The 25864-nt window shown below is 39.8% G+C and overlaps 1 protein-coding gene across 4 annotated transcripts in view; it reads right to left on the bottom strand.

Moving 5' to 3' along the window:
- The window catches only part of HYCC1 (hyccin PI4KA lipid kinase complex subunit 1), a 97797-nt gene that overhangs the window by 45090 nt on the left and 26843 nt on the right, over positions 1 to 25864 (bottom strand). For all 4 annotated transcript variants that reach the window (XR_009247301.1, XM_058678352.1, XM_058678353.1 and 1 more), the window contains exons 2-7: positions 19508 to 19586; positions 8391 to 8492; positions 5100 to 5279; positions 4232 to 4312; positions 3632 to 3747; positions 3174 to 3269 (exon numbers count right to left, since the gene is read on the bottom strand). Coding sequence is in view for 3 of the 4 variants with exons in the window: in XM_058678352.1 (XP_058534335.1) it covers positions 3174 to 3269; positions 3632 to 3747; positions 4232 to 4312; positions 5100 to 5279; positions 8391 to 8492; positions 19508 to 19558 (626 nt within the window). In the remaining variant the exon portion in view is untranslated. The remainder of the gene's footprint in view (positions 1 to 3173; positions 3270 to 3631; positions 3748 to 4231; positions 4313 to 5099; positions 5280 to 8390; positions 8493 to 19507; positions 19587 to 25864) is intronic.

The following is a 25864-nucleotide window of genomic DNA, read 5'->3' as shown; positions in this document are numbered from 1 at the left end:
AAAGAGGCAGGCTAACCCAAATAAACCGCATTCTGTTTACAAGAGTGACCCATTGTGTGTTGTCTTTTTTGTAACCCTAGTCCCTCCATTCTGCTTGGGGTACGTGGCAACGCAGGCGTTGCCGACAATAGTCAACCAACTTTCAAATTCATTTAGGTCTGAACTGCAGAGGCAATTTTCTCAAACAATAACACCCTTGAAAGATTTACATAGATGTAAGATCCCATTTTCTCTCATTCTCCCTCACCAGCTAAACATAAAAGAAAAAGCAGTTGTCTCTTAGGAGCTGAACTAAAGCCTTTTCTTCAGAAATGCAAAGAGTTATTTTTCTCGGAGCTCCTAAAAACCAAAACTGTAGTGATTTTACATTCATCAATAAAAGATCCTTTCAGAGTAAAACACACACACACACACACCTATTTCTTTAGTCCTAATTCTGCTTATAGAATCAAAATTTAAAGTAGAAAAGATCATCTATCTTTACTCATTTGTTCAACAAATAGTTACTAAGGTTCTCCTGAATACCAGGCACTTCTCTAAGTTCCCAGGATACAAAACAGCCCCAGAGGCCCTGACTTCCTGAAGCCCATAACAACTGATTCGTTACCTCAAAGAGGTTCAAGTGCCATAAGGAAATAACCTGCAGTGGGAAGGGACCACTCTAGAACATCCAAAGAGGCAACCAGCTGAGCTCAGATCCTCACCCCACCAGGTCTGGTCCTGTCCAACTGTGCCATTAACTTATCTCCATTCACGTCTTCTAGTACTGAAGAATTCTCTGACCTACTTTCAGCTTTCTTTTTATTTCACTATTCAAAGACACTCTGTTCTCATAACACCCTTTACAGAATTTAAATAAAATGCAAAACAGAACAAAAGAAGTCAACCACCAGGCCACATGACTGACTCCCCTGTTTGTCATCTGATTCTCCCTTACAGATCCCAAACCTGCAGATCCAACCTTCAGAAGAGCATTGGAGCAGCATGACCTCCTTCTCTGTATTACAGTTACTCTGGCCCTGCGTGGACATTTGCCAAATCCTTAAACCATGTTCAAATAAAATCTCTGTTGGAAAACACACTTCGTCAATAAGTTTCTGGGAGAAGTTCTGAGTATTGATTTCTAAGTGTGGAAAACACTTTGCTATAATTCTCACTTTCTGGGGATAGACATTTGTCTTGCTTTTTAGAGTAAAAGTGAACGTATGAGACAGTTAACATATTCTGAGTTAAAACCATAACATAATTAGAAGGCCCATTTTGGCACTGTTGAAACCAGCATCCCACATAAGCAATGGTTTGAGTCCTAGCCTTTGCTTCCAATCCAATTCCTTATATGCCAATGCACCTGGGAAAACATCAGAAGAAGGTCCAAATGCATGGGCTCCTGCCACCCACACACCAGCGCCTGCCGTTGCGGCTCATTTGGGGAGTAAACAAGTGGATGAAAGATATTTGCTTTGGCCTTTCAGGTCAATGAAATAAAGCTTTAAAAAAAAAAAGAAGACCAGGTTCAGGGAGTCTATGCTCTGTCCTCTTTTCTGTCCTCATTCTTCTGCCTTGTGAATTTAGGAGCTGAACAAAGGTTTTCCCTTCTGCCACTTTCCTCAAGTGAACACCTCCCACAAAAATCATGCTCAACTAGCTGGTGGCAAGATTACCTTCACTTGGGTTGTGAAAGATGGGCAAGATTTAAATGAGCACAAATGTTCCTTATTCCATGCCCCCTACCACACCACACACACACAAAAAAAAAAAAAAAAAAAAAGAAAGAAAGAAAGAAAAAAGAAATGAAAAAAGATCAGCTACAGGTTTTCTCAACAAGGAACACTAATTTCAGACAGATGCTCTAGGATGAGAATAGCAAACAGGCGAGGAAGAAAAGAACAGTGATGCTGTGCATCCATTGTGAATGTGTGTGTTTCTCCCTGGGGATAACTGCCAGCTATAACTGTTATTTCAGTGTGTGTGTGTGTGTGTGTGTGTGTGTGTAAAAGGAAGTAACTGTATTTGGAGAATTCATCCTCCGGAAGGCTAACTCAGGCAAAGGACAGAAAACAAAAAGAGATCTGTTCAGGTGGTCAGGAACATTGGTCTGCAAGTGAGGAGAGGGGCAGGTTGCATTACACTGATGAGGACTCACAGCAGTCCATGTCTCAAGTCAACCAGCCATGTGACTCACCAGCTGAACCAAATCAGGGTGTCCTCAGGCAGTGGGAGAGAGTTCAACTTAATAGCTGGTACAGCTTCATCTTTAGTACTTACATTCCATGTCAAGAGACAAGATTAGGCACACATTCACTGTCTTGCCCACTGCCCCACGTGACTTTCTATCCTGGCCAGCACATTCCCCTTTTCTGCTTGCTGTGTGTGGATCAGCTGGATCTCTGTGTAATTGCTCCATGGACCTCCCTCTGGCTTAGTTGTGCTTTCTAAATAAGTTCTCCCAATATGAATTATTCCATAAATTCCTTAATCCTATAATACCCCTTATTAACTTGAACTACCACAGGCAACCATTTTTTGTTTTTTGTTTTGTTTTGTTCAGCAGAAGGTAATGTGTTCCTAGAGAAAATGTAAAGCATCACAGAAAATCAAAAAGGAGAAAAATTTAAATCATAATTCTACCAACTAGATATAAACATTATTAATATTCCAGCCACATTAAAAAAAGGAACCATGGTATATATACTATCATTAAATGTTTTTATTTTTTAATGTTCCAATAATATACTAAAGGCTATGATAATTTATTTAGCCACCTCCTTGTTTCCAATTTTTTTAAACAAGAAAAGTTTTTAAATCCATATTTTCTATTTATTTTAAGGCACAGTAATTCTTGGCACAGTAAAAACAAATAAAAGTAAACAAAGAGAAGTCAAATACATGTCTAAACTTGAAAACTCCTCACAGTTTCATCATTTTAGATATTTAATACAATAACTCTCTGGTTAAATATTCCACTTACATATCATTAAGCTCTACATCCTGCATCAAGTTTTTTGTGATTGTCCTTCAGAAGACAGGAAGCTCCCTAAGAGTTGAGTAGGCTGAGCTCTACACTAACTGAACATTTTAAACACATGATCACATAAAAACAAGAAACATTTAGGTATGCAGCAAACTAGCTTTCCTGAGTTCACGTAATAAAAACAATTGAGTTTTTCACTTACCTTGAAGAAATCTGACACAGTGATTGAAGAGAAACACCAGGCATATAGGTTAAGGCAGCATTGTAACACAACAAAAGGAATGTCAATACTTCAAACCTAGAGACAAACCAAAAGAATATAAACAAGTTTTCAGAATTCTAACAAATCAAGCAAAAATAGGCAAGAGGGCGACCATAGGGGAGGGAGGCTTGGGACTGCAGGGAACAGACCTGCACAATGTTAGGTACCAATGACGGTAAAAAGTCAACAGGAAAAAGGAAGACTTCCCAAGGAACAGTCACACATACTTATCTTAAAAATTCATTTGTGTTCCAGATGACATCGGAAACCTAATAACAAATCTAGATGTGCATTTCTCTTGCATAAAACAACTCACTAGTCACACAAGCTACTACGCATGACTGATTGCACATTACTGAATGTCCACATAAAACGATTTTTCAGTGTCAACAGTATACCTGTTCTGTGCTGTCAGCATCTCTCGCTGAGGATGAGGTCCACTGTACACGACCTTGGACAAACCGTGCTGGGAGAGGGCACTCTCCGTCAGAGCCATGGACCCAATGCTGGAAGGCTGAAGAAATGACATTCAAATGAAGCGGCAAAAGCGATTCCAGTGAAAATGTAATATTTAGAACATGTATACCATGAAGAATGAACACCAGGAACATCATATACATTAAAAATATTTAACTACCTAAAATTCAATTAGTTTAAAATCAAACTACAAAGGATAAACAAGAAATGTTTTCAAAAAATTCTAGAATGGAAATGTACAATTGCTACACATTTAAACACCAGATTAAGCTTATCCATCAGGAGGTAAGAAAACAGCCTACTTTCAATAGAGCTCTTACTATTAGAGTTTAGCTCAGAGTTTAAAGATTTTGATTTTTCATTTTACTTTGAAAATAATAAATACTTTGGTGTTTTATACTTTTTAAGATACTGATATATTGATCAAATTTATTTGCCTCAATGATTAAACCCTAACTTACAGCAATATCAAATCTTAGGGATAATAAACTATAAACTTACTTTGGTAAAATGTCACTTACTTCATGATACACAGATGGTTTGGATAAAGATGGAATTGTAAAACTCAATACTTTGCTATGTCCCTGTTTATCAACTATTTCCTATAAAAGTGAAAAAAAATACATTGAAATCTTTACTTCTTTACACATAAATTTACTTTGTTAATCTATTTTTAAAAGACCTGGGTAGAAATTAAACCATGATATTCTAGTATCAATTATTCATAAATAGAAACAGGTAAAATAGGTAAAATGCACATCCTCTTACTTTTAAAATGTAAGTAACAAATAGCTTTTAGAATGACAGACAGAGATGTACAGTCTTAATAACCGATCTTTCTAATATAATCAGTTACATTCTCTAAATCACTTAGGGATATAAATACAAAAGGACTTTAATTTTCTTCCCATTTTTAAAGAGGATAAATCGTAAGTATCTACAGCATCATTTTAACTTATATACAAGCTCTATTCATAATGAAAATTCTAAATCAATGATATAACCACATTTTATAAAACTATGGTAAATATTAGCTGAGCTTCTAAATTTTCTGTGAAGATCAGAAACATCATTCATAGATGGTATACTTTAACTTTAAAAAATGTAAAACACAACAATATTTTCAGATACCTCCTTAAAAGAACTGAAATCATACGATTTCTAGTCTTCCATCTATCCTTAAGGATAGAGTGACACACTTATATGTATGCCTGTAGGGTCCCTAACCACATAAAATCTTTTTTTTTTTTTTTTTTGGGAGATAGAGAATGAACTGAGTCATTTGATGTACTAAAAACAAACATTAGTTTTACTAAAAAGTAAAGAAGTCACAAAGGTTATGGATTGGATTTTGTTGAAAAACATTGTGTTAACACATTAAATACAAACCAAATTGTAAACCCCTAAAAGAAGAGCTTCGATGCATCCACTGCTGTGTACATTTCTGCTGGCGGAGACCGCAAGGTAGCACCAAATGAGTTCTGGGAGAAACTGAAGTGTAAATCGAAGTAACTGCTCTTCCCCACTGCGGTAGAATTCAAAGAGCTGGTGGCAGACAGGTTCTAGCAACTGCAAGAAAAACGAAATGCTAATTCTAAAACTGGACTGCATTTCAATGACCTTGTTACATGAGATGTGCAAGTTATTAATAACTAAGCTTTTCAGTAAACTTTTTGAACCCTAAGGGAAGGGTAAACAGTGCAACATAAGTATATAGGAGCATATGTTTATTAAATTTACACTATATAAATTTCAGAACAGTTTATAACTTTCAGATAGTATTGGTGTGAAAACAGTGTCTTTTTTTTACTTCTTGAAATTGCTATGTGGCAGTAAGCTTCTTCCTTAACATCCTTCATTCCTGACTAGATACATGACAATACATAAATGACTAGCCATGGATGGGGGAAATGAAATGGGATCTCCCTCCCAAGCTTCATCCGGTAGCAGTGACTACCATATAACATCATTTGGAGTCATCTCTAACCTTTTCCTTTCCCACCACACACCCCTCCCCCAACCCATCCAGTTAATAGAGTGGGCTGTATCATGAAAATACTTTCTTTTTACAATTCAGAAAGCAAGATAAAAGACACTCATAGGTAATGTTATCTTAAGGCATACAGAATGATAACACATAGTCTGTATGTCAAGAAATTCACAGGGTACTGGTTTTTTCAAGGAAAAAATCTTATATTTTCAATGAGCTATCCATTAATTTAGGCAATAGATTTAAGTCAATTTATTCAACAGATTTTTCACTACCAATAATTGAAATGAACAGAAACGAATTTATAGTGAGTGTTTTTGATTTGAAATAAATTAAATATGTAAACTGAGAATTGTCAATATTATTTAAACAAGATTTAACAAAAGTCACAGTTCAATAAACATTGATTAAAAGGAATCTCTCCTGCTGAAAAAATTACCTAACTCTGACCATTAATTCTTTGTAAGGGATATTTCTCCACTCTCCAAATGCTCTTTTGAGGGTGACACATGTCCATCAAGGCCATGGGAAGGTAGCGAAGAAACTGGAGGGCTACAAGGGATTCTATTCACAGATACTAAGAAAAGATTTTAGGGTAGGAATGTTAAATAATGAGATTAAAAGTGGTATAAAGAAAGACTTAGCTTTTGGAGTACAATTTTTCAAAATGTGTTTGTGGGCCAGCCTCAGTACCCTTGTTTTGTAGCATGACACAGCTTTTCAATAAATCCCTGGGAAAGTTTTAAATGGATCAATTGATAAAGCCTGATAAGCTTAGACAGTATTTGTAAATTATAAAATTTCTTAGAATATATACTGAAGATGGTATGCATGAGCAGAGAATCAAATTTAATCAAAACACATTCAAAGGCTTTAGAAACAGTTTGACATTCAACATTAAACATCTGCTGTAGAGCCAAATGAAGACAGATCCAAAGGGGAAGCAGAAATCACACGCTGCCAATAGAATGGATGAAGGCATGCACTTGAAATCCACTCAGGCCTGGCATCTGTGCAGTGTGTTACGGCTTGCAAAGTACTTTCCCACACAGGAACCTGATCAATCCCAAAGCACTGTAGGGTAGAATATCGTTATCCACACTTTCCACATGAGGAAATAGAGACAAAGAGGCCAGGATCACAAGGGTCAGAACTAGAGCCAGCTCCTTTAACTACTTTATACACATTCGGAAAAGTGTTGGAAAAGAAAACAATAAAATACACAGTGGGAAACATGGCCAGTGTTTGACATCCTAACCTGAATGAATCTGAAGCAATGTAGGTAAAGTATTAGAATGGGTGGTGTTCTCTAGTGTCTGCAGTGAAATGCTGAATGTTCTTTCTCACAGTCCTGTTAAAAAGAACGGCACCTCAAGTATATTGTGTGTGTGTGTGTCTGTTAAATGGGCTTTTTAGAAGTCTGATGGAAACCTTATGATGTATCTTCTCTACATTCTAAAAAGCACCCTGGCCTCTAAAACATGCAACACACAAATGATCATTTACAATTCATTCGTAAGTAGGAAGTCTATAATCCAGACACATTTCTAGTAGTAGTAGAAATGAGGCACAAGAAAGTGTGGCACACTGGGTTAAGCCACCGCCTGAGACAACAACATCCATTATTGGAGTGCCAATCTGAGTTCTGGCTGTTCAGCTTCCAACCCAGGTCCCTGATCATGTATCTGGGAAGGGCAGTGGAAGATAGCCCCTACCGCCCACAGAGGAGAGCTAGATGGACTTTCAGCTCCTGGCTCTGGCCTGGCCCAGTCCCAACTGTTCCAGCACTGGGGAGGCAACAGAGGATAGAAAATCTCTCTTTATCTTTTCCCCTCCCCTCTACCCCTCCGCTACACTGCCTTTCACATAAATAAATCCTACAGAAAAATAATTAAGTTGGGAAGGTATCAAACTATTGAGCTTGGGTGAACCTACTAGGAAAACCTTGCAAAAGTTTTGTATTCAACAGTTACTGAGGAATGTAGATAGGACAGAATACAAAATGGATGGAAGGACTCTGCTATTCAGGTGTGGCATCAGCTGGCATTGGACCTCTCTCATTCTGGAACCCCAAAGAGGCTTCACATGACTCTCAGTGAACAGCTGATGTTGAAACAGACTTGAGTACTCTTAGCCTCTAATCGGATGTCTAGCTAAAACTGTACTCAGTTGAAAGCCACACTCCAGCTGACAGCATCATACCCATATAGACTCTCTTTATACATTTCCTGAACACATTGTACACATCTATCTAACAGCCTTTCAAATGACTGATCTCTCTCCTGGAAAGTTCTTGTCCCTGGTTTTTTTCTCTCTCTGGTTCTAATTCATTCATATCTCAATTCACCTCATCAGACCAACACACAGTTCCCACATTACGTCACATTTTTACATCCACCTAAGTTTATTCACTGACATAGTATTACACATGTGGTCATTAAACTGTTCTCTCTCTCTCTCTTTCTCTCTCTCTCTCTCTCTCTCTCTCTCTCTCACACACACACACACACACACACAGACAGCTTTGGGAATATGGAAATAATTCTATGGGAGGCAGAATGGTGTGTGAATTTCATTTCATATTGTTCTTTAAAACATTTTCTTCACCTTTCATATATGTTAGATTTCATAATAAAAAGTATGCATAACCAACTGAAAATAATGGTATCATAAACTGTAAGAGTACTCACCTCACTTTGTGGCTCTTGGATAACTTTATAGAGAGATGAAACTAAGGAACTCTTGTCTTTCAAATTTGTGGCATAATCTGGTAAAGACGTTTCTGGCAGTGTCTAAACAAAGTAAAAAAAGTTTCATTTTTTATGAAATTTCCAAAATTGGAGAGTCCATAGATTAAAAGGGAGACAAGTTGTTGGCAGAGGCTGAAGCAGGAAGGGGAAAGATTGAAGGTGACCAACAGGTGCAGATGGCAGGGAGAGCAGGGAGAAAGATGGATGTGGTAGGAGTATCCTGGAATTAGATGCTGCTGCTGGCTGCACCACATTGCAAAACTACTAAACAAATAAAAACACCATATTTTCACCTTAAAATAGTGAATTTTAATTATAGTTCAAAAAATTCAAAATAAAGCAAAAATATATCCTATCCTTTACCCATCAACAGGAACATAAATGAACATCAATACTTCATCTTTAATCACAGTGTGAAGTTAGAAATGAGGATATAAGTCATACACAAAGCTGGCCACACTTTAGTAGCATTATGTACGTCACATTATCTGGATCCTGATTCTTACTAATCATGTTATATAAGGCTCTGATAATGTTTCAGACCTAAGTCACAGGATACTGTCTTATACAAGTATGTCCTGAGTTACATATTGTGACTGGTAAGCTCTGTTAAGCTGTTCTACCTCATGAGCTGGTGGGAAAACTTCAGCTTCTCGGATGTTCTATCACAAACCACATTTCTAGTGTAGCCTCAAACAGGGGGCAACTAATCAACACCCACACAAAAGGCCAAAACACACACACATACACGGTAGGGACTCATAAAAAAAAAAAAACCCATGTCATTCTAAGAATGACAAAACTCATCTCCTGAGTTAGGAGTCTTCCTCACCTGAACTACTTCCTTCCTCCAATCAACTAGTGCTAATCCTGCAGTAGACACCATGTCTCAAGATGTCTTGACAGTCATTTCAAGACATACACTACTTTTTCCATATTCTACATCCTAGTGCTTCATGTTTCAACATTTGACATGACTATATAGATATACATAAACAGACAATAGACATGTAAAGTGGAACAGCACATCTTTTAACAATAGGATTTTATCTTGATCTGATCTTGCTTTACTGCGAGCCCCTTGAGGGTAAGAACTGTCTTACCATTTCTCCATCGGCATCACTCAGCACAAAGCCTCGTTCTCAAACCTTTGCTGGGGGAACTTATCATAGACAGGAGAAGACAGAAACATTGTCACTGTTTATTCCTTGGTAGAGTCTTTAAAAATAGGACATATTTTACCTTAGGACATAAAAATGAATGGCTTTGGCTGGGCTAAAACATCCAACAACAAGAACCAGAATGGGGTGAAAGCCAGCCAGGAAAAGCCACTGTTCCTGCTAGGACAGGAGGTGAACTGAATAGGGTTGGCTCAAGGACCCCCTGGTATACGCAAAATCTGGCATTGGGAGAGGTTCTGATGGAGGAGCCTGGGCAACTCCTCTGGCAGGACACAGTCCCTGCAGGTAAGCGCAAGAAGCGTGATAGGAAACAGCCCAGAATAGGCCATGGAAAGTTACCCACTGGCATACATTTGGCATGGGTCAGGGGCAGACCGGCTGAATCAGTTCATGTCATACACTGGTAACTCCGAACACCAGAACAGAGTGTGGGTCGAGCCGGGACTGGTCACGACAAAACCATTGCACACTATGGAACGCTAGGGTGAGGTTGCCTGTACTGGATTTGACTGCAGCACCCAACCAGCACACGCGAGATCCAGGAAGGGAGGGGCAGAGCCGGTGGGGGGATTAAGGGACTGGTCCCCTCGCCGGACAGCTACTCCCACTGGAGAGCTTGGGCTGGAATGGGGACAGACCAGACTAAGCAAGTCTGCAACACTTGTGCGCTGCATGTGGACTAGATCAGGGAAAAGCCAGGCTAGGCGGATTATTCCTGCTGGTGCAAGCATAAATTAGAGTGGGTGAGGGATGTTTGGGCTTAGCCACAGCATCAACTGGCAGAAGCTGGCCAGCACTGGGGACTAATTCTGTCAAGTCAAATCACAGAACCACCCGAAGAGTGCATAAACGGGGAGTGAGAGAGACTTGAGAGGGAAATAGTGGGTTCCCCCCTCTTGGGTCACTACTTCCACGGGAGGGCATGAAAACTAGGACGGGGGCTGGGGTGGCTAGACAGAGAGGCACTCAACAACATCCGTGAGGGCTAGAGAGTTGAGTTGGTTAGATGGAACTAAGCTTTAATACCCAGTGACAAGTACAAAGCCAAATGGGATGGGGGACAGACTGGTCCACTGCTACACATACTGGCAAGCCAGGGTAGGGGGCGGGCCTGGTGGGGGTTATTGTGGGTCGCCCCGACTAGGCTGCAGCTCTCACTGGTTGATGCAAGGGCCGAGTGTGTGCTGGGCAGAGCCAGGCTGGACTGTAACACCCATTGGTTCCAGTGGAAATCAGGACTGAAAACAGAACCAACCCAGCAATTGAAACCACCAGCTGATCATGGTGACGGACTGTGCCGGGCCCTGTGCTTGCTAGAACATACAAGAATCTGGTCTGGGAATACCTCAAAGTTTCTTTGGAGATCTCCCCAATCGAACTGCTGGACTCAGAACCCTAGTCAAGAAAAGACAGAGGACAGAGCAAGTCAATCAACCACCTCAGCTACATGTTGGCAGCGAAATACTGGGCAAATGAAGACTCTGTGATGGACTATGTCAATCAGTGGACAACCTCATCGAGTGTAACTGGCAGCGATTCATAACTGGAGAACTATTAAAACCATTTGAGCAAGGATCTCAGAGCATGCCCCACATCCGGGACTTGGGGTGGGTGGGAAACTGGGTGGAGCTTCTCCGTCATATCCCCCTTTACCTCAGATACATGATGGAAACAATATGGACATAATACTATTACCCACTTCCTTATACCCCCTGAACCTTTTTTTTTTTTACCGTAATTAACTATGTAAAGATTGTCAACAAAAATACAATAAAAAAAATACACTGAAAAAAACATAAAAAAAATGAATGGCTTTTTAAAAAAAAATCTAATAAGTGAGTTCTGTGTAGCAGAATGGTAAATAAATGTGAACTATTTGAGAGCTTTCCAACATCCTCCAGAGAAAAAAATAAGTTTCACTGCACAGCATACATAAAGAAGAGATTAGGGCATGCTTCAATATTTCAAAAGCATGTAACAAAAGATCACCAGGCAACATTTCATTTCCGTCATTTGATCAAGAGTAGCATAGTGCTAATGGAATTTATATAAGAAAGAATTAGTAGTCAAATAAAAAAGATTCCTAATCTTCTGAATAAAAATAAACCTAAGTTACATATTTTATATATCTAGTTTTATATCATTAAAATACATTATATACATTTAATATGATACAACACTTGTATGTTTCTAACATGTCTATAAAATTTAAGAATAACTATTAAAACAAATATTTTAGAGTTTGTGAATATAAAATGATCTGTTGCAACATACTATCTGGGCTAAAACTAACACACTAAATTTTTTTAGTTTATATATCAATTAATTCTTACGAGGTAAAATATTTTTTGTGAAACAGCCAATGGTAGAAAGTCAGCTCTTTTCTGAAAAGATAAACTTTGGAAAACCAAGACTAATAGTAAGTGAGAGGAGAAATTATCCTAAAAATTAATGTAATAACTTTCATTATTTCACTGCAAGAATGTGGGTAAAGTTACTACTGCATACAAAAAAAGGAGATATGGCTGCTATGTTTATGTATGGTGTTTCGAAAGGCTTAAGATTTAAAAGCTCCAAACACATTTAAAATCTGTTATAACAAGCATCTACATTTTCTTGGCCTGTATTAATTTCAAAGTATTGGCCTTCTTAAATATCATTTGAATTTCCTCATATTTCAGAAGGAAGAGATGAAAATGACAGGTAATGTATTGGAACATTATGCTGGAAAATTCTTGGCAAAATCTGAAGACAGATGCTTCACACTCAAGTATCATCTGGCAGATTTTTTTTAATATAAGGAGATAATATGGGTTGAGTGGAAAAGATTTAATGGAGATGGAGAGATGGGAGAAAATCCAATAAGTAAAACAACCTTTTCAACAATATCACTCATAAGACTGGATTTGAATCACTTATTAAGATCCTGTGACTATCAGAAAATGAAAAAAAAAATGAGGAGTCCAGAAATTCACTAGGTAAATCCACACATAGCATTCATAAATACACACTATAACCTGAAAAATGTTTTACAAATAAGTATTTGAAAAGAAAAAAATTAAGCTATTCATGAAATCTGGAAATGAAATCCTATTCTCACCATTTTAGTAGAACATAAAAGACAAATAAAGTATCTAAAACAGACACTTGGAAAAAATGTTAATATTTAGATTTTAAATGCAAGCTTTTCACAAATCAAACTGTTGTCTCTGTATCTGTAAGGTTCCTGAGCAAGGTTGGAAATTCAGACTATGATGCTGAAAATGGTGTTTTTTACTGACCACCTGCTTCAATTTCCTGATGAGGACACTGATGACTGCAGAGCTTATTTGATTCGCCCAACATAACAAATCCACCTAGTAAGAAAATCAGGATTTGATCAAAGGATTTCTGACTCTCAATTCACTTCATCAAGCATGGTGACCTTGACCTTATTAGTAATATTTCCATTATTTTGACTAATAAATGTTATTTAACATCACGGATCATTTCAAAGGCAGATAACCCAGTTTGAGATCATCCTCATTTTAAAAGTACTTAACCAGTGCCAGCAGCACAGTGCAGCAGGTGAAGCCACTATCTGTGATGTTGATGCCAACATCCCCTAGGTGCGAGTCGGATCAAACTAGTCCACTTCCCATCAAATTAACCACCGATGAACCTCAGAAGCAGTGGAAAGTGACCCAAACGCCTGGGCCTGCTGCCCACGTGGGAGCCCTGGATGTAGCTCTCAGCTCCTGGCTTCAGCCAGACCCAGACTTGGTTGTTGTGGCCATTGGGGAGTAATCTTGCAGTTTCTCTCTCTTCCCCTAATACTCTGCCTTTCCAACATACAAATCTTTTTATTGTTATTATTTGGAAGGAGTGACAGAGACAGACCTTTCATCTACTGGTTCATTTGCCAAATAGTGGCAATGGTTAGAGCTGGGCTAGTCGTGAGGTTTTTTTTTTTTTTTTTTTTTGGTCGTCCACGTAGGTGCAGGGACCCAAGGACTTGGGTCATCTTCCCCTGCTCCCCCAGGCCAATAGCAGGGTGCTGCATCAGAAATGGAACAGCTGGAACTCAAACCCATGTCCATAAAAGTGTTCAGGCTTAATCCGCTACACCACAGTGCAAGCCCCAATAAATATATTTTTAAAGGTTTACAGCATATTTCTACCCAAACACATTTTTAGCCTTCTACAAAGAACTTCAAAACATCTGAAGATAAATTGGAATTAGAAAATACATGGTTTTATCTTGGCACACATGCAAAATCTAAACCCATGCATGCTTTTCCTAATGAACATTTACCATGAACTTTTTCAAGTCCTCTAGTATTCCCTCTGCTCTACTGCTGATTTTGCCTGCTTACTTTATTATCCTTATCAAACAGAGCTGAGTTCAGTACATATTTATATAATTCAGAGTTATACTCAACATGATTTTCAGGAATGCCGTCTTCCAAATAAATGAAAACAAATACATATTTTCAAAGTGATCGAAAACTGGTAAATCTTGGGGGAGGAGAGTAGAACAGAAGTAAATTAAATTAAATTACCTTTTATTTCATAAGACCAGTGATTTCATTCCCTTCTCACAATGGAGAAGTTTCACTACCTTGGATGAATAGTTCATAAACCAATTATTAGTAAAACACTGTGACCCAAGTAACTTATTCTATTGGTTAACTATCATTTAAATAATACGTGTATTTATTTGTACTCTGGTTTCTTTCAGTGGAAGAAGAAATTCAGGAAAAAAGATCTGTGTACCTCGTATGTTCATCACTAGTGGGGTGGTGTTGTTAGGTTTTCTCAGTGAAAGGAGCTGAAAAGCACATAAACGTGAGCCTATTTCAAAGCATTACGTGAAAAAATAACTTCCATGTTTCCATGAATGTTCTGAGGTACCTTCATCTACATATGGATACACACATATATATTATATATACATCTAGAACTCAGGATGGGGTCAGCACTGTGGCTTAGAGGGTTAACCTGCTGCCTACAGCACTGGCATCCCATTTCGGAATGGTTTCAGTCCCAGCTGCTCCACTTCTGATCAAGTACTCTGGCAATGTGCCTGGGAAAGCAGTGGACGATGGCCCCTGCACACACCAAGGACACCCAGGAGAAACTTCAGGCCTTAGCCTGGCCCAGCCCCAGCTGTTGTGGCCATCTGTAGAGCAAATCAGTGGATCAAAGTCTTCTCTCTGCCTCTGTTTCTCTTTAATTATTTGAGAAACAGAGTTCTGAGCCTAGTGCAGTAGCCTAGTGGCTAAAGTCGTCATCTTGTGTGCGCCGGAATCCCATATGGGTGCCGGTTCATTTCCTGGCTGCTCTACTTCCCATTCAGCTCCCTGCTTATGGCCTGGGGAAGCAGTAGAGGAGAGCCAAAAGCATTGGCACCCTGCAACCATGTGACAGACCAGGAACAGGCTCCTGGCTCTTGGCTTCAGATCAGTTCGGGTCTGGACATTGTGGCTCCTTGGAGAGTGAACCAGCGGATGGAAGATCTATCTTTTTTTCCTTTTTTAAGATTTATTTATTTTTATTGAAAAGGCAGATATACAGAGAGGAGAAGAGACAGAGAGAAAGATCTTCCATCTCACAATTCACTCCCCAAGTGACCGCAACAGCTGGAGCTGAGCCAATCCGAAGCCAGGAGCCAGGAGCTTCCTCCAGGTCTCCCATGCGGGTGCAGGGTCCCAAGGCTTTGGGATGTCCTTGACTGCTTTCCCAGGCCACAAGCAGTGAGCTGGAAGGGAAGTGGAGCTGCCAGGACTAGAACCAGCGCCCATATGGGATCCTGGAGCCTTCAAGGCGAGGACTTTAGCTGCTAGGCCACCATGCTGGGCCATGGAAGATCTTTCTGTCTCTCCCTCTGTAAATCTTACTTTCCAATTAAAATAAATAAGCCTTTTTAAAAAAAGAAAAACGGGGACTTTTGAGACACCTACCTGGCAGCATCATCAGGCAGCCTCATAGCAGGCTCTGGGGACTTGGGGATATGGACTTACAGGGGACATGGGGGATGGCACAGTGGGGGTGAGTGGGGACCTGGGGGTTCATGTCCAGATGAGGAACTTCCATAGACAAAGAAACTGTACTTGTACATAAGCCAGGAGGTTGAGACCGATTAGTTTGAGGGGGTAACGGGAAGACCTTTAAGGGTCAGACCAAAGTACCTACACACATATGAGATCTGAGCTGGGGAAGTTAGCATCAGCCATCATCAAATACCACCCACTGACATACACTAAAGCCAGGGCTGGGCACCTACCTGGTAGGACTAGATCATAGTACCCACAAGTGAGAGTCACAACAGGGGATGGGTAATGTTAACCTGGGCCATGACACTAACCAGCACACGGAAGAATCAGGACTAGAGGCAGAAATCTGTTGAGGGGGTGTATGTGGGCTCACTCTTACAGAACTACAGTCTCCATCGGTATACACAAGATCTGTGGCTGGGAGCTAAAGGGACAACATGCCTGGGTTGGGGTTCCCACTGGTGAGTGCCAAGAGCCAGAATGGGGGCAGCGGACCGGGCTGGACATAGCTGGCAATCTCCCTCAGCATGGATGTTGACTGGGTCTTGGGAGTGCCAGACCAGACTCCAGCACCCACTGGTGCTTATGAGAGCCAGGGTGAGTGTAGAATGGACTGGGCTAGGTCTCAACTCCCGCTGAACCATGTGAGAGCTGGGTTTGGGTGTGGACCAAGTGTGGCTGGATTGTAAGACATAACAATAAGAACCAGAATGGGTGTGGGCTGGTTGGACATGGATACTGTTCCTGTCAGGAGAAGAGGTGGAGTGAGTCCAACCTGGGCCAAGGACCCATAGCTATGCACAAGATTTGCCACTGGGAGGAGACCTGATAGAAGAGCTTGGGGAACTCCTTTGTCAGGACACAGTCCTTGTAAGTGAGCACAAGAACCAAGGCAAGGAGCAGTCCAGATCAGGCTAGGTTACCCACTAGCATACATATGGGTCAGGTCTGGGGGTGGGCCAGGCTGGGCCAATTCACAACATCCACTGGCACATCTAAGAACCGGGAAGGGGTGCAGGAGGAGATGGGTTAGGCCACAACACCAGCAAGTTCACATTAGGGCCAGGACTGGAGCTGGCTGGGACAGGCTAAGCTGTAGCACCCACCAACATGAGCTATAGCTGGAAGCAGGCTGGACCGATGCCAAGGTGAGACAAACCATGCCAATCTGTGTGCAGTGGGTGCTGGCTCTGTGAGCCCTGAGGATGGGGGATCCGGCAGGGCCCGGGTTCCTGGTCTGGGTTCTCGGGCCCGCCTGAATGATAGTTACTGGGTCCATGAGCTCCAGGAGCGAAAGTGGCTGCTGTTGGGGCCCAGGTCGCCTGGACCGGGTCCTTGGGTCTACTTGCGAGAACTGGCCCCCCTTAGTATAAAAGATGGAGCAGCAGACAGCAGGCTCTAATGTGCTTGGAGGATATGGCAGCCCACTGGGACCTTTAGAGAACATCTGGTACCATACCAGAGGAAGGAGAACAGAACAAATTGGACAACTACCTCAGCCAACCACCGACAGCAAAAATCTGGGTGAATGGAGACTCTAAGGGTGACTGTATCAGCCAATGGAACCAATTCCTCATCCTTGGAGCATTTCAGACCTATGGAAGCTACTTGGGCAGAACTCTCAGAGTGGAGTGTGTGCCACATCAGGACCCTGGGTTGAATACAAGTAGCCGTTATCCATCTCTGGGTATTTGGGTGGTTGGGAGGCTGGGTATTACCTTTCCCCTTACTCTCCCCCTTCCTCCAAAAACAGGAAGAAAAAATAGAAAATTTGGAAAGATCACACCCACTTTTCCCTAACCTCAATCCTTCCCACCCTGAACAACTATGTAATCATTATCAAAAATAAAAATTAAAATTAAAACTTTACATTAAAAAAAATAAGTTCTACACAAACTTTAAAAAGAAGAAACTGAGTTCATATAGATTATCTTTATTCCAGTCTAGAAGAACTAGAGTTTTTCTTTGCCTTTCCCCATTCCACATTTATAATTCTGTTCTTGGGTAGAAATCTCACTCTCATTCTCTCCTCAACATACTGACACATTTGTTGCATTCAATTCTCTGCTCAGTGCAAATCCTCTGGCCAAGTCTTTTATATGTCATCTCTGAACCCCTTGGCCCTAACTCCCACTTATGCTGAGAACACACCAATGCTGATCCTCCCTGCCAACTACTGTTCCTACCCAAGACAGTAAGGGGAGGGAATAAACAGATGGGAAAACAAGCTAACTCGGTCACGCTTTTTAATAGTTGTTCCTTCCCCTATTACCCACCCTTTAACATATCCCCTTCTCACGGTTATCCACCTTAAGGAATGGATAATAGGCTATATGTGCTTTTGCAAATCTGATTTCATCATTAAACAAAGCGTAACTGAAAAGAAACAGTATTCAACTGCTAAATTGACCATCAACTTGACCCTCAAAAAATCATAGTAATAACAGACCACACCAAGCCTTTTTGAAGAAGGGGAAAAAAAAAGCAACTTAAAACCATTTTGAATGAAGAGCACCTGTAAGACTTGGCCAAACTATCAAAAAGTATGTTAGAAGCACCACAGGCAGCCACAATCTGCATCCCTTCAGTGCTTAGGGAGTCCACAGAAGGGTGTTCAAGCCATGACTACATGAAAGCTGAGAAAGTTAAGAATCTGCCTGCCCAGCCAATAGTGTTAGATAACAGGGTGGGAAGGCCAGTTGTTGGCAGGAAACACTGATTCTGCCAAGGACACACACAGCAACTGACATCTCCTAACAACTTCCGTTTTTGAGTGACTACTATATTCTGACTGAGAAGCCTTGGGGTTTAAAATCATAGATTGTTGAGAAGTTTTCTGTATGACTATATTTGGAAGAATGGAGTGTCCAACTCTTGCCTGAAGGATCTAAATTGCTTTGACGCAGGGAGGTAGCCTTGGTTCCCAAACCAGGAGCACAGCTTCAGTGAAGGCCTTTTTGAACACAACATTCCAAATATGTTACATTTTTGTAGTTTCTAAGATTTCAGTAACCTGTGTCCACTCTGAAGAGTAGACCAGGAGTTAATTAAAACCCATTACACAATCGCTCCTCAGCCTTTTGGCTAAGATCGAATGAAAAACCCATTACACAAGCCTACCAAAATACTACTTCATTTCAGTTTCACCCAAACTCTATCCTTCAGATGCTATCATTTTATTTATTCTTCTTTTTGGTATGAGGTCCTCAGGGTACCTATTGTACAGTCTTTTACTGAAACAAACCAATAATCCAACTCCAAGTTTGCCTTTAAAGTTAGGCTGGACAAAAGCAAAGTAACAATTGCAGGCTAAAATATTAAACTTCTGTGGTTCACAATAATTCCATTTATATAATTACGTCTCACATAATGGCAGGGGGATAATTAGTTTATTTAAGGAACACAATTTTAGTTATCATAGAGGAGAGTTCAGGGAATATGAAAACATAAATGTTATTTTCTTCATTAACTAATCAAAGGTTACACACTCCTCCTGTAGCTAAGCACAGAAAGATCTATTGTACAAAGCTGGGCTTCTTCTCACTGCTGAACTTCTCACTGCTGATATTCCCAGTTCGAATGCCCCCTATACCACACTGCCCCCCGGACTGAAAGAAATATTTTGACAATCATCAGCGATTTTTTGAGAAAAATGACATTGATTTCCCACAAAAATAGTATTATACATAAATAACTCCCTATTAAGAGGTCTGGAGTCCTACTTCTTCCATGGTTATTCAGCTTTATGGTCATACAGAGGAAATATAAAAGCCATTGGAATTTAAACGGCAGACGAAACTTCTCTAAACTACAATGGCTTCGTTAGATCAACAAATGTTACCTTAAACTCTGATAGCCATTCCTCCACGATGCCTTTCTCTGAAGTGAACATCTTTCCACATCTGCTCTAGACCTTCAACCTGAAAATTAACGTAGGAAAAAAGTTATAATTTTGAATATATTTCTTTGATCATCAGATTAATATGAAAAGAGGTAATCTGGTACAATAAAGGTGCTCACAGCAAGCCTCAAATGACTAGATTTATTTCAAAACTAACATGCGTATAAATATTGCAACATGATGAAGTGGGCTCTGCAGCTTTCAGAATGGCTTTTAGGAATGCCAGGCGCAAGCACACTGGACATTTTCCCCTAGCTGCAATTAAACAATTTCAAAAAATATCCCCATCTTAAGAAGACTGTAAGAAATATTTAAAAACTATGAAAAATGCAAAAAGATGTGTCCAAAATTGGTTTAATAGAAAGCAATTTGATTATATATCAGTTTTTCCTTGCAACAGTAACTCTCTAAGTAAGCCATTTTGATTCTTAAAAAATATTTACTTAAAAAAGTAAAAATGACAACATCTAAGATGATGGTCTGCCAGCCTAAGAACAAAAAAAAAAAAATTTATCCGAAGAATGATGTTTGTTAGCAGTAGCAGAACATTGCAATGGAAATATGCTTCGGCAGTAAACTGTGGGCATATTCAAGGCAGGCGAGGCAATGAAAAGTTTTCCAAGGCAAACGTGAAAAGGACTTCATCTGGTATTTTGAAACATAATCTCTGGTCACGAGGAGTAAGGACAAGAGTGTTGCTAGTCTAAGGGTGGTGGAGCAGAGAGTAGATGTCTGTCCCCAGAGTGCTGTTTGTGTCAGGTGCAGGTGGCCCCTGGGCAAGCGTGTGGCTCTGGTCGAGTCACCACCAGGCAGTCATGTACCAGTCTTGGTAAGCTCCCAGCTTTTTAAAACTAGTTAATTAATTAATTTTCATTAAAGTTGACACAAGCAACTCCATTGTGATTGTGACAACGCCCACGTTCTGTTCAGAGGCCCTATTTCACGGCAGTTACTCAGAGAATTAGCCTTTACTTAACACAAAAGAGAAATGCACCAAGCTAAAGAACATGCAGAACAGGGCATGTTTGTCAAAGTACTGCAAAATTTGTCAAAGTACTGTACTTTTCCTCACTTAGCCATCCGTACAGGAACAGACTTTCGAAACCCTTTCTTACAGGACTTTAGTGCCGTCTAAACTTCCTAACCTCCCAATTCAGGTACAAAATCTGCATTAAATTTCTGAATTGTCAACAGTATAATAATGTAGTAAAAACTGAAGCAGAACTGCCTAAAACTGAATCCTGACTGCCAGGGTCCGTGCAGTAGGTGTGAATGACACGAAGGTGTGAAGAGAACAGCTCCCCTGCTTGGCAGGGCCCGGGGGAGCTTCCAGCTGTTTGGCAGGGCCCGGTGGATTTCTCTCTGACCACCTTGATGCAGTCTCACCACCCTTTTGCATGGACACTCAAGCACCCCACTAAGAATCCTGTAATCTATTGAGGCATTGTTTGCCCCTGTGAGATGGCTTTGGCAAATAATATCAGCTTGAGAGTTAATGTTACTGATAATGTCCTGGTGAGTGGGCCTTTAACTGCACACAGGAGTACAATCAAGCCCATGCTGTTTCCAGACACCTTATTGTGTACCTACCCATTGCCATAAAATCTGGCCCGGACATTTAGCATGCTTTCTGGGAAATGGCTTGATAAGAATTTTACAAACTAATGGAAATGATGGGAGTATGGGTTAAAACTGCCATGACAAAAAATATAGCTACTGGGACCCTAAAAGCTATCTTGTTACTGGGACCCTAAAAGTTATTTTGTTACTGTGACCCTAAAGGCTATCGTGTTACTGGGACCCTAAAGGCTATCCTGCTAAAGCAAAAAAATATGGTTACTGTGACCTTAAGGGTTAGCCTGTCCTTGTAACTCTTTAGAACATAGAAACTGTAGTTGCTTTAGCTGCTTTCATAATTTCTAACTAGAGGAAATATAAGCTGATTTCACTAACATCACAAAGATATACTTTTGATTATTGTTTGATCACTTATGAGGTTGTAGAACCTGCAGTTGTAGAGGAACTTAATGTTTGGAACCTTTTGTCTTAGATCTTTGTTTTTTCTCTTTTGATGTATTTCTCCCATTAAGTAATGGATAAGTTGTAGAATAAGAATTGTAGTAAGAGTGTATTACTGAATACGATGTGTTGCCTACTGATAAATTCTTGGCTGCAACGTTGGAATGGATAATGCCCTGTCTTGAGGTGAAACAATTTGTAGAATTGTCTTTGGAAACACTCACTTGTCAATTGCAGAATTGAAACTTAAATGGAGTAAACTTGGCTCATTGCTAATTACAATTCTTTCCGCCGTTATAACTCTTGCTTTACTTGTTCAGATAACAAACTGTGTGAGCTTGCTGACCTAATGGCCTTTAGTGCCAATGGCCCGTAATCCCCATACACCAAGACCCTGGACTTACTAACCCATACATAATTCAAGGTAGGGGCCTGGTTGTCACAGGTGGCGCCAAGGTTAGAGCCCAGACCTGAGGAGAGTGGATGAAGACTGGCAAACCAAGATAAGCAAGGAATGTGGGATCCTTCCTCAATCATTTCTCAAGAAGTTGTAAATTGTGCCCCCCTGAAGCTATGTCAAAATGCCCCTAAAAGAAAACTTTGTACTGCTTCTGTATAAATAAAGCGGACAGCTTTCTTGCAAGGTCCACAATCATCAAGGAATCCTAGTGGTCCGTCTCTCTTTTCTTTCTCTCTTCTTCTTTCTACGCCTATCTCACGCACCCTTCCCGAGCTCCGAACTCTCGGCTGGAGCTGGACTCCGGCACTGACTCAATTACTTACTTGTGGTATAAACTTGGGCAAGGTGTTTGCCTTACTTTTTTTCTACTGTGACACAGGGATAAGACTACAAGTATTTCCAAGGGGTTAATGTGAGGATTGGACTTTAAAATGCAAACAAAAGCACTTATCACAGTATATAAATGATAAAGGACTATTATGCAGTATCATTAAACAATATAGCTAACTCAGTTAACCTTTGCTCAACTATCTATCAAAGCACACAGATGAACAACACAGGTTCTTGCTACTGAACATAGCCTCAAAGTTCTGCTATGAAATTCTCATGAAAACATATTTAATAAAAGTTTATATATAATATACATATATACATTCATCTAACATACTCATCTGTATACAGATAAATATGCATGTGGTACCTGCATATGAGGAATCTTCAAAAAGTTCATAGAAAATATGTATTTTGAAGAAACTACAAATGGACTTATAAATAGACATATTTCTTAATTGCATTTTTCCACGCTCTTTTAAGCACCCTACAATATTTACTCATTCACAAAGAATCACTTGAATGACACACATTTAAGAGAATAAATGATAAGCCAATTTATTCTTGAATCAAATCAAGCTATCAGAAAACCACATAACTATATCCTATTATTGATTTGATAGAACTATCTACTGGCATAAACTTTGAATTTATGCTCAAAATATCAATGTAAATATTGCTAGATCACTTATTATCCCTTAAAAGCCAATAAGGGAGAAAATTTATACCCTTAGTTTTCACTGGTTTGCTTTTATATTCAAAGATTGTGAATCACATAACTTTGCTTTGATCCCAAAAAATCAAATGGGGGCCACAGGTTCTGCCCTGTTCACAAACGGCCAAGCCGAAATCCTATTAGCTATTTTATCTTATATTCTTACCATTATTTTCTGTCTGCCTGTATCTACTCAGTATTTTCCTCTTGTTTTATATTTGCGAAGTAAATGTAAATGCACATAAATTTTGTATATGTTCTGCTATCTAATAAACTCGGGAGAGAAAAGTCATCACAAGTAGAAACACCTTAACATCATACTACAAAGAAATTGGGAAATGACATTTTTACAAAAATTTAAAATAACTCTGAAGTTAAAATTAAAACTACTTTTTAAAAGATTAGAATGAATCAATAGGAACATGCCAAAGATCAAGGATATCCAATGCAATCTTGAGAAGCCTTGAAGCTGGAGCACTTGCATTTGAAGGTATCAAGACTCATAGCCAAACTCCCAAAACCACAGTAACTAAGGCAGCATGGTATGGTCAGAAGAGCAGAAAGACAAACACAAAGAACAGATTGGTCAGACAAAACCACAGTAACTAAGGCAGCATGGTATGGTCAGAAGAACAGAAAAATAAACATGAAGAACAGTTTGGACAGAAATAGATACACACACACACATAGTCAATCAACTTATGATGAAAGTGACACTAAATAAGAAATTACAACACCAGGGGGTTAGGCCAACTGTATAGCTTCATGGGGACAAGGGAAGGAAAGAGCCATGACCTCTCTAGCTCACAGTGCATGCAACGGCCAGTTCCAGGTGAATCATAGACCTAACTGTGTATTTTATAAGCAAACACAACCAAGTCCTTTCATAACCTTGGGGTAGGTGAAGATTTCTTTTTTAAAAAGGCACAAAAGCACTAGTCGCAAGGCAGGGAGGTGGAATAAAATGACCTTCATTAAAAGTGAGAACTTCCTGTTTATCAAAAGGTATTGCCAAGAGATTGAAAAAGCAAAATCATAAAGTGGAAGAAGATATTTGCAATTCATATATTTGAGACAAATGTCTGATAATCAGAACATACAAAAGACTCATAAATGATTCAAAAAAAAAGCAGACAATTCAATAGGAAAAACAAAAGCACCACTTCTCCAAGTAGATTAAAAACCAAGGTGCTCAATTTCATTAGTCATCAGGGAAATACCAAAAGCCATAATGAAGAACAATACCATCATCTTCAACAAGAATGGCTAGAATGAAAGACAGGTCATATCAAATATTGAAAAACGATATATTGCAATCGGAATACTCACAAAACTAGTATGAACACAAATTGGTACAATATCTGAAGAATTCTTTGGTAAGAGCCATCCAGTCCAACTGAATACATGTATACTCCAGGCACACAGCAAGGCAACATAAAAATACTCCACAAAACTGTGGACATATGTTCTCTGAAGGATATATCCAGGAATCTTTATCAGAAAAGCAGCTCTTTTTTTTTTTTTCACAGCAAAAAAACCTAAAAACAAACTAAATGTTCATCAAGAGTTGAAGGCCCAGCACGGTAGAGTAGTCGCTAACTAAAGTCCTCCCCTTGAACACACCAGGATCCCATATGGGCTCTGGTTCTAATCCTGGCATACCCACTTCCCATCCAGCTCCCTGCTTGTGGCCTGGGAAAGCAGTCGAGGATGGCCCAAAGCCTTGGAACCCTGCACCCGCGTAGGAGACCTGGAAGAGGCTCCTGGGCTCCTGGCTTCAGATCGGCACAGCTCCAGCCATTGCAGCCACTTGGAGAGTGAATCATTGGATGGAAGATCTTCCTCTCTGTCTCTCCTCTCTGTATATCTGCCTTTTCAATAAAAATAAAATAAATCTTTAAAAAAAAAAGAGTTGTATGCATAGGTAATGGTATACCATATTCAACAAAAAATAAATGAATAAACAAACCATGAGATACTTTCAAAAATTTGTGGAAATGGATTAAAAGAGAAGTCTATTTTCAAACAAAATTATTTTGGGGGCCTGTGTTGTGGTGCAAAGTTGACACCTGCAACCCTGGCATCCCATGTGGAACCACGTTGAGTCCCAGCTACTCCACTTCTGATCCAGCTCCCTGTTAACAGCTCAAGGGTTTGGGCTTCCACCATCCATGTGGGAGACCTGAATGAATGTCTTGGCTTCTAGCTTCATCCACACCCAGCCCAGGTCATTACATCCATCTGGGAAGCAAACCAGTTCATGGAAGATCTCTCTATCTCTCCTCTCCACTTCTCCTTTCTCCCTCCTCTTTTTGAATTACCAAATCAGGTAAGGATACCACGCTTGGTGAAAAAGAGTGGGTACAGAGAGGCAGACAGTGCAGGTCTATGTGTAGAATTCTGAAAACTTCCAGGAGCAAAGAACAGAAAGAACTGTGGTTGTCAGAGAACAGAGGGGACTGCAAGGAGTGAAGAGATGGATTCAATGGCATGAATAAGTTTTGAAAATCTAAGTACAGCTTGGTGATTGTAGTTAATAATGTTTTGTGTATTTTAAAATTGCCAAGGCAGTAGATCCTAAATGTTTGCGTCAACACATAAAAAAGATTAAGTATTTGAGGCCAAAGTTATGCTCATTGCTTCATATAATCATTTCACAATTATAAGAGCAAAACATTCTGTTACATCATAAATACGTATGATTTTGCCAATTATACCTTATTAAAGCTAAAAAAAACCTACAAATGGCAAAACTTACATAATTGTTGCAGGT

This window comes from Ochotona princeps, chromosome 20, assembly GCF_030435755.1.
Source record: "Ochotona princeps isolate mOchPri1 chromosome 20, mOchPri1.hap1, whole genome shotgun sequence".
In the NCBI taxonomy this organism is placed as follows: Eukaryota; Metazoa; Chordata; class Mammalia; order Lagomorpha; family Ochotonidae; genus Ochotona; species Ochotona princeps.
The sequence above is the reverse complement of the archived record's forward strand: the minus strand, read 5'-3'. Positions and strand labels throughout refer to the sequence as shown.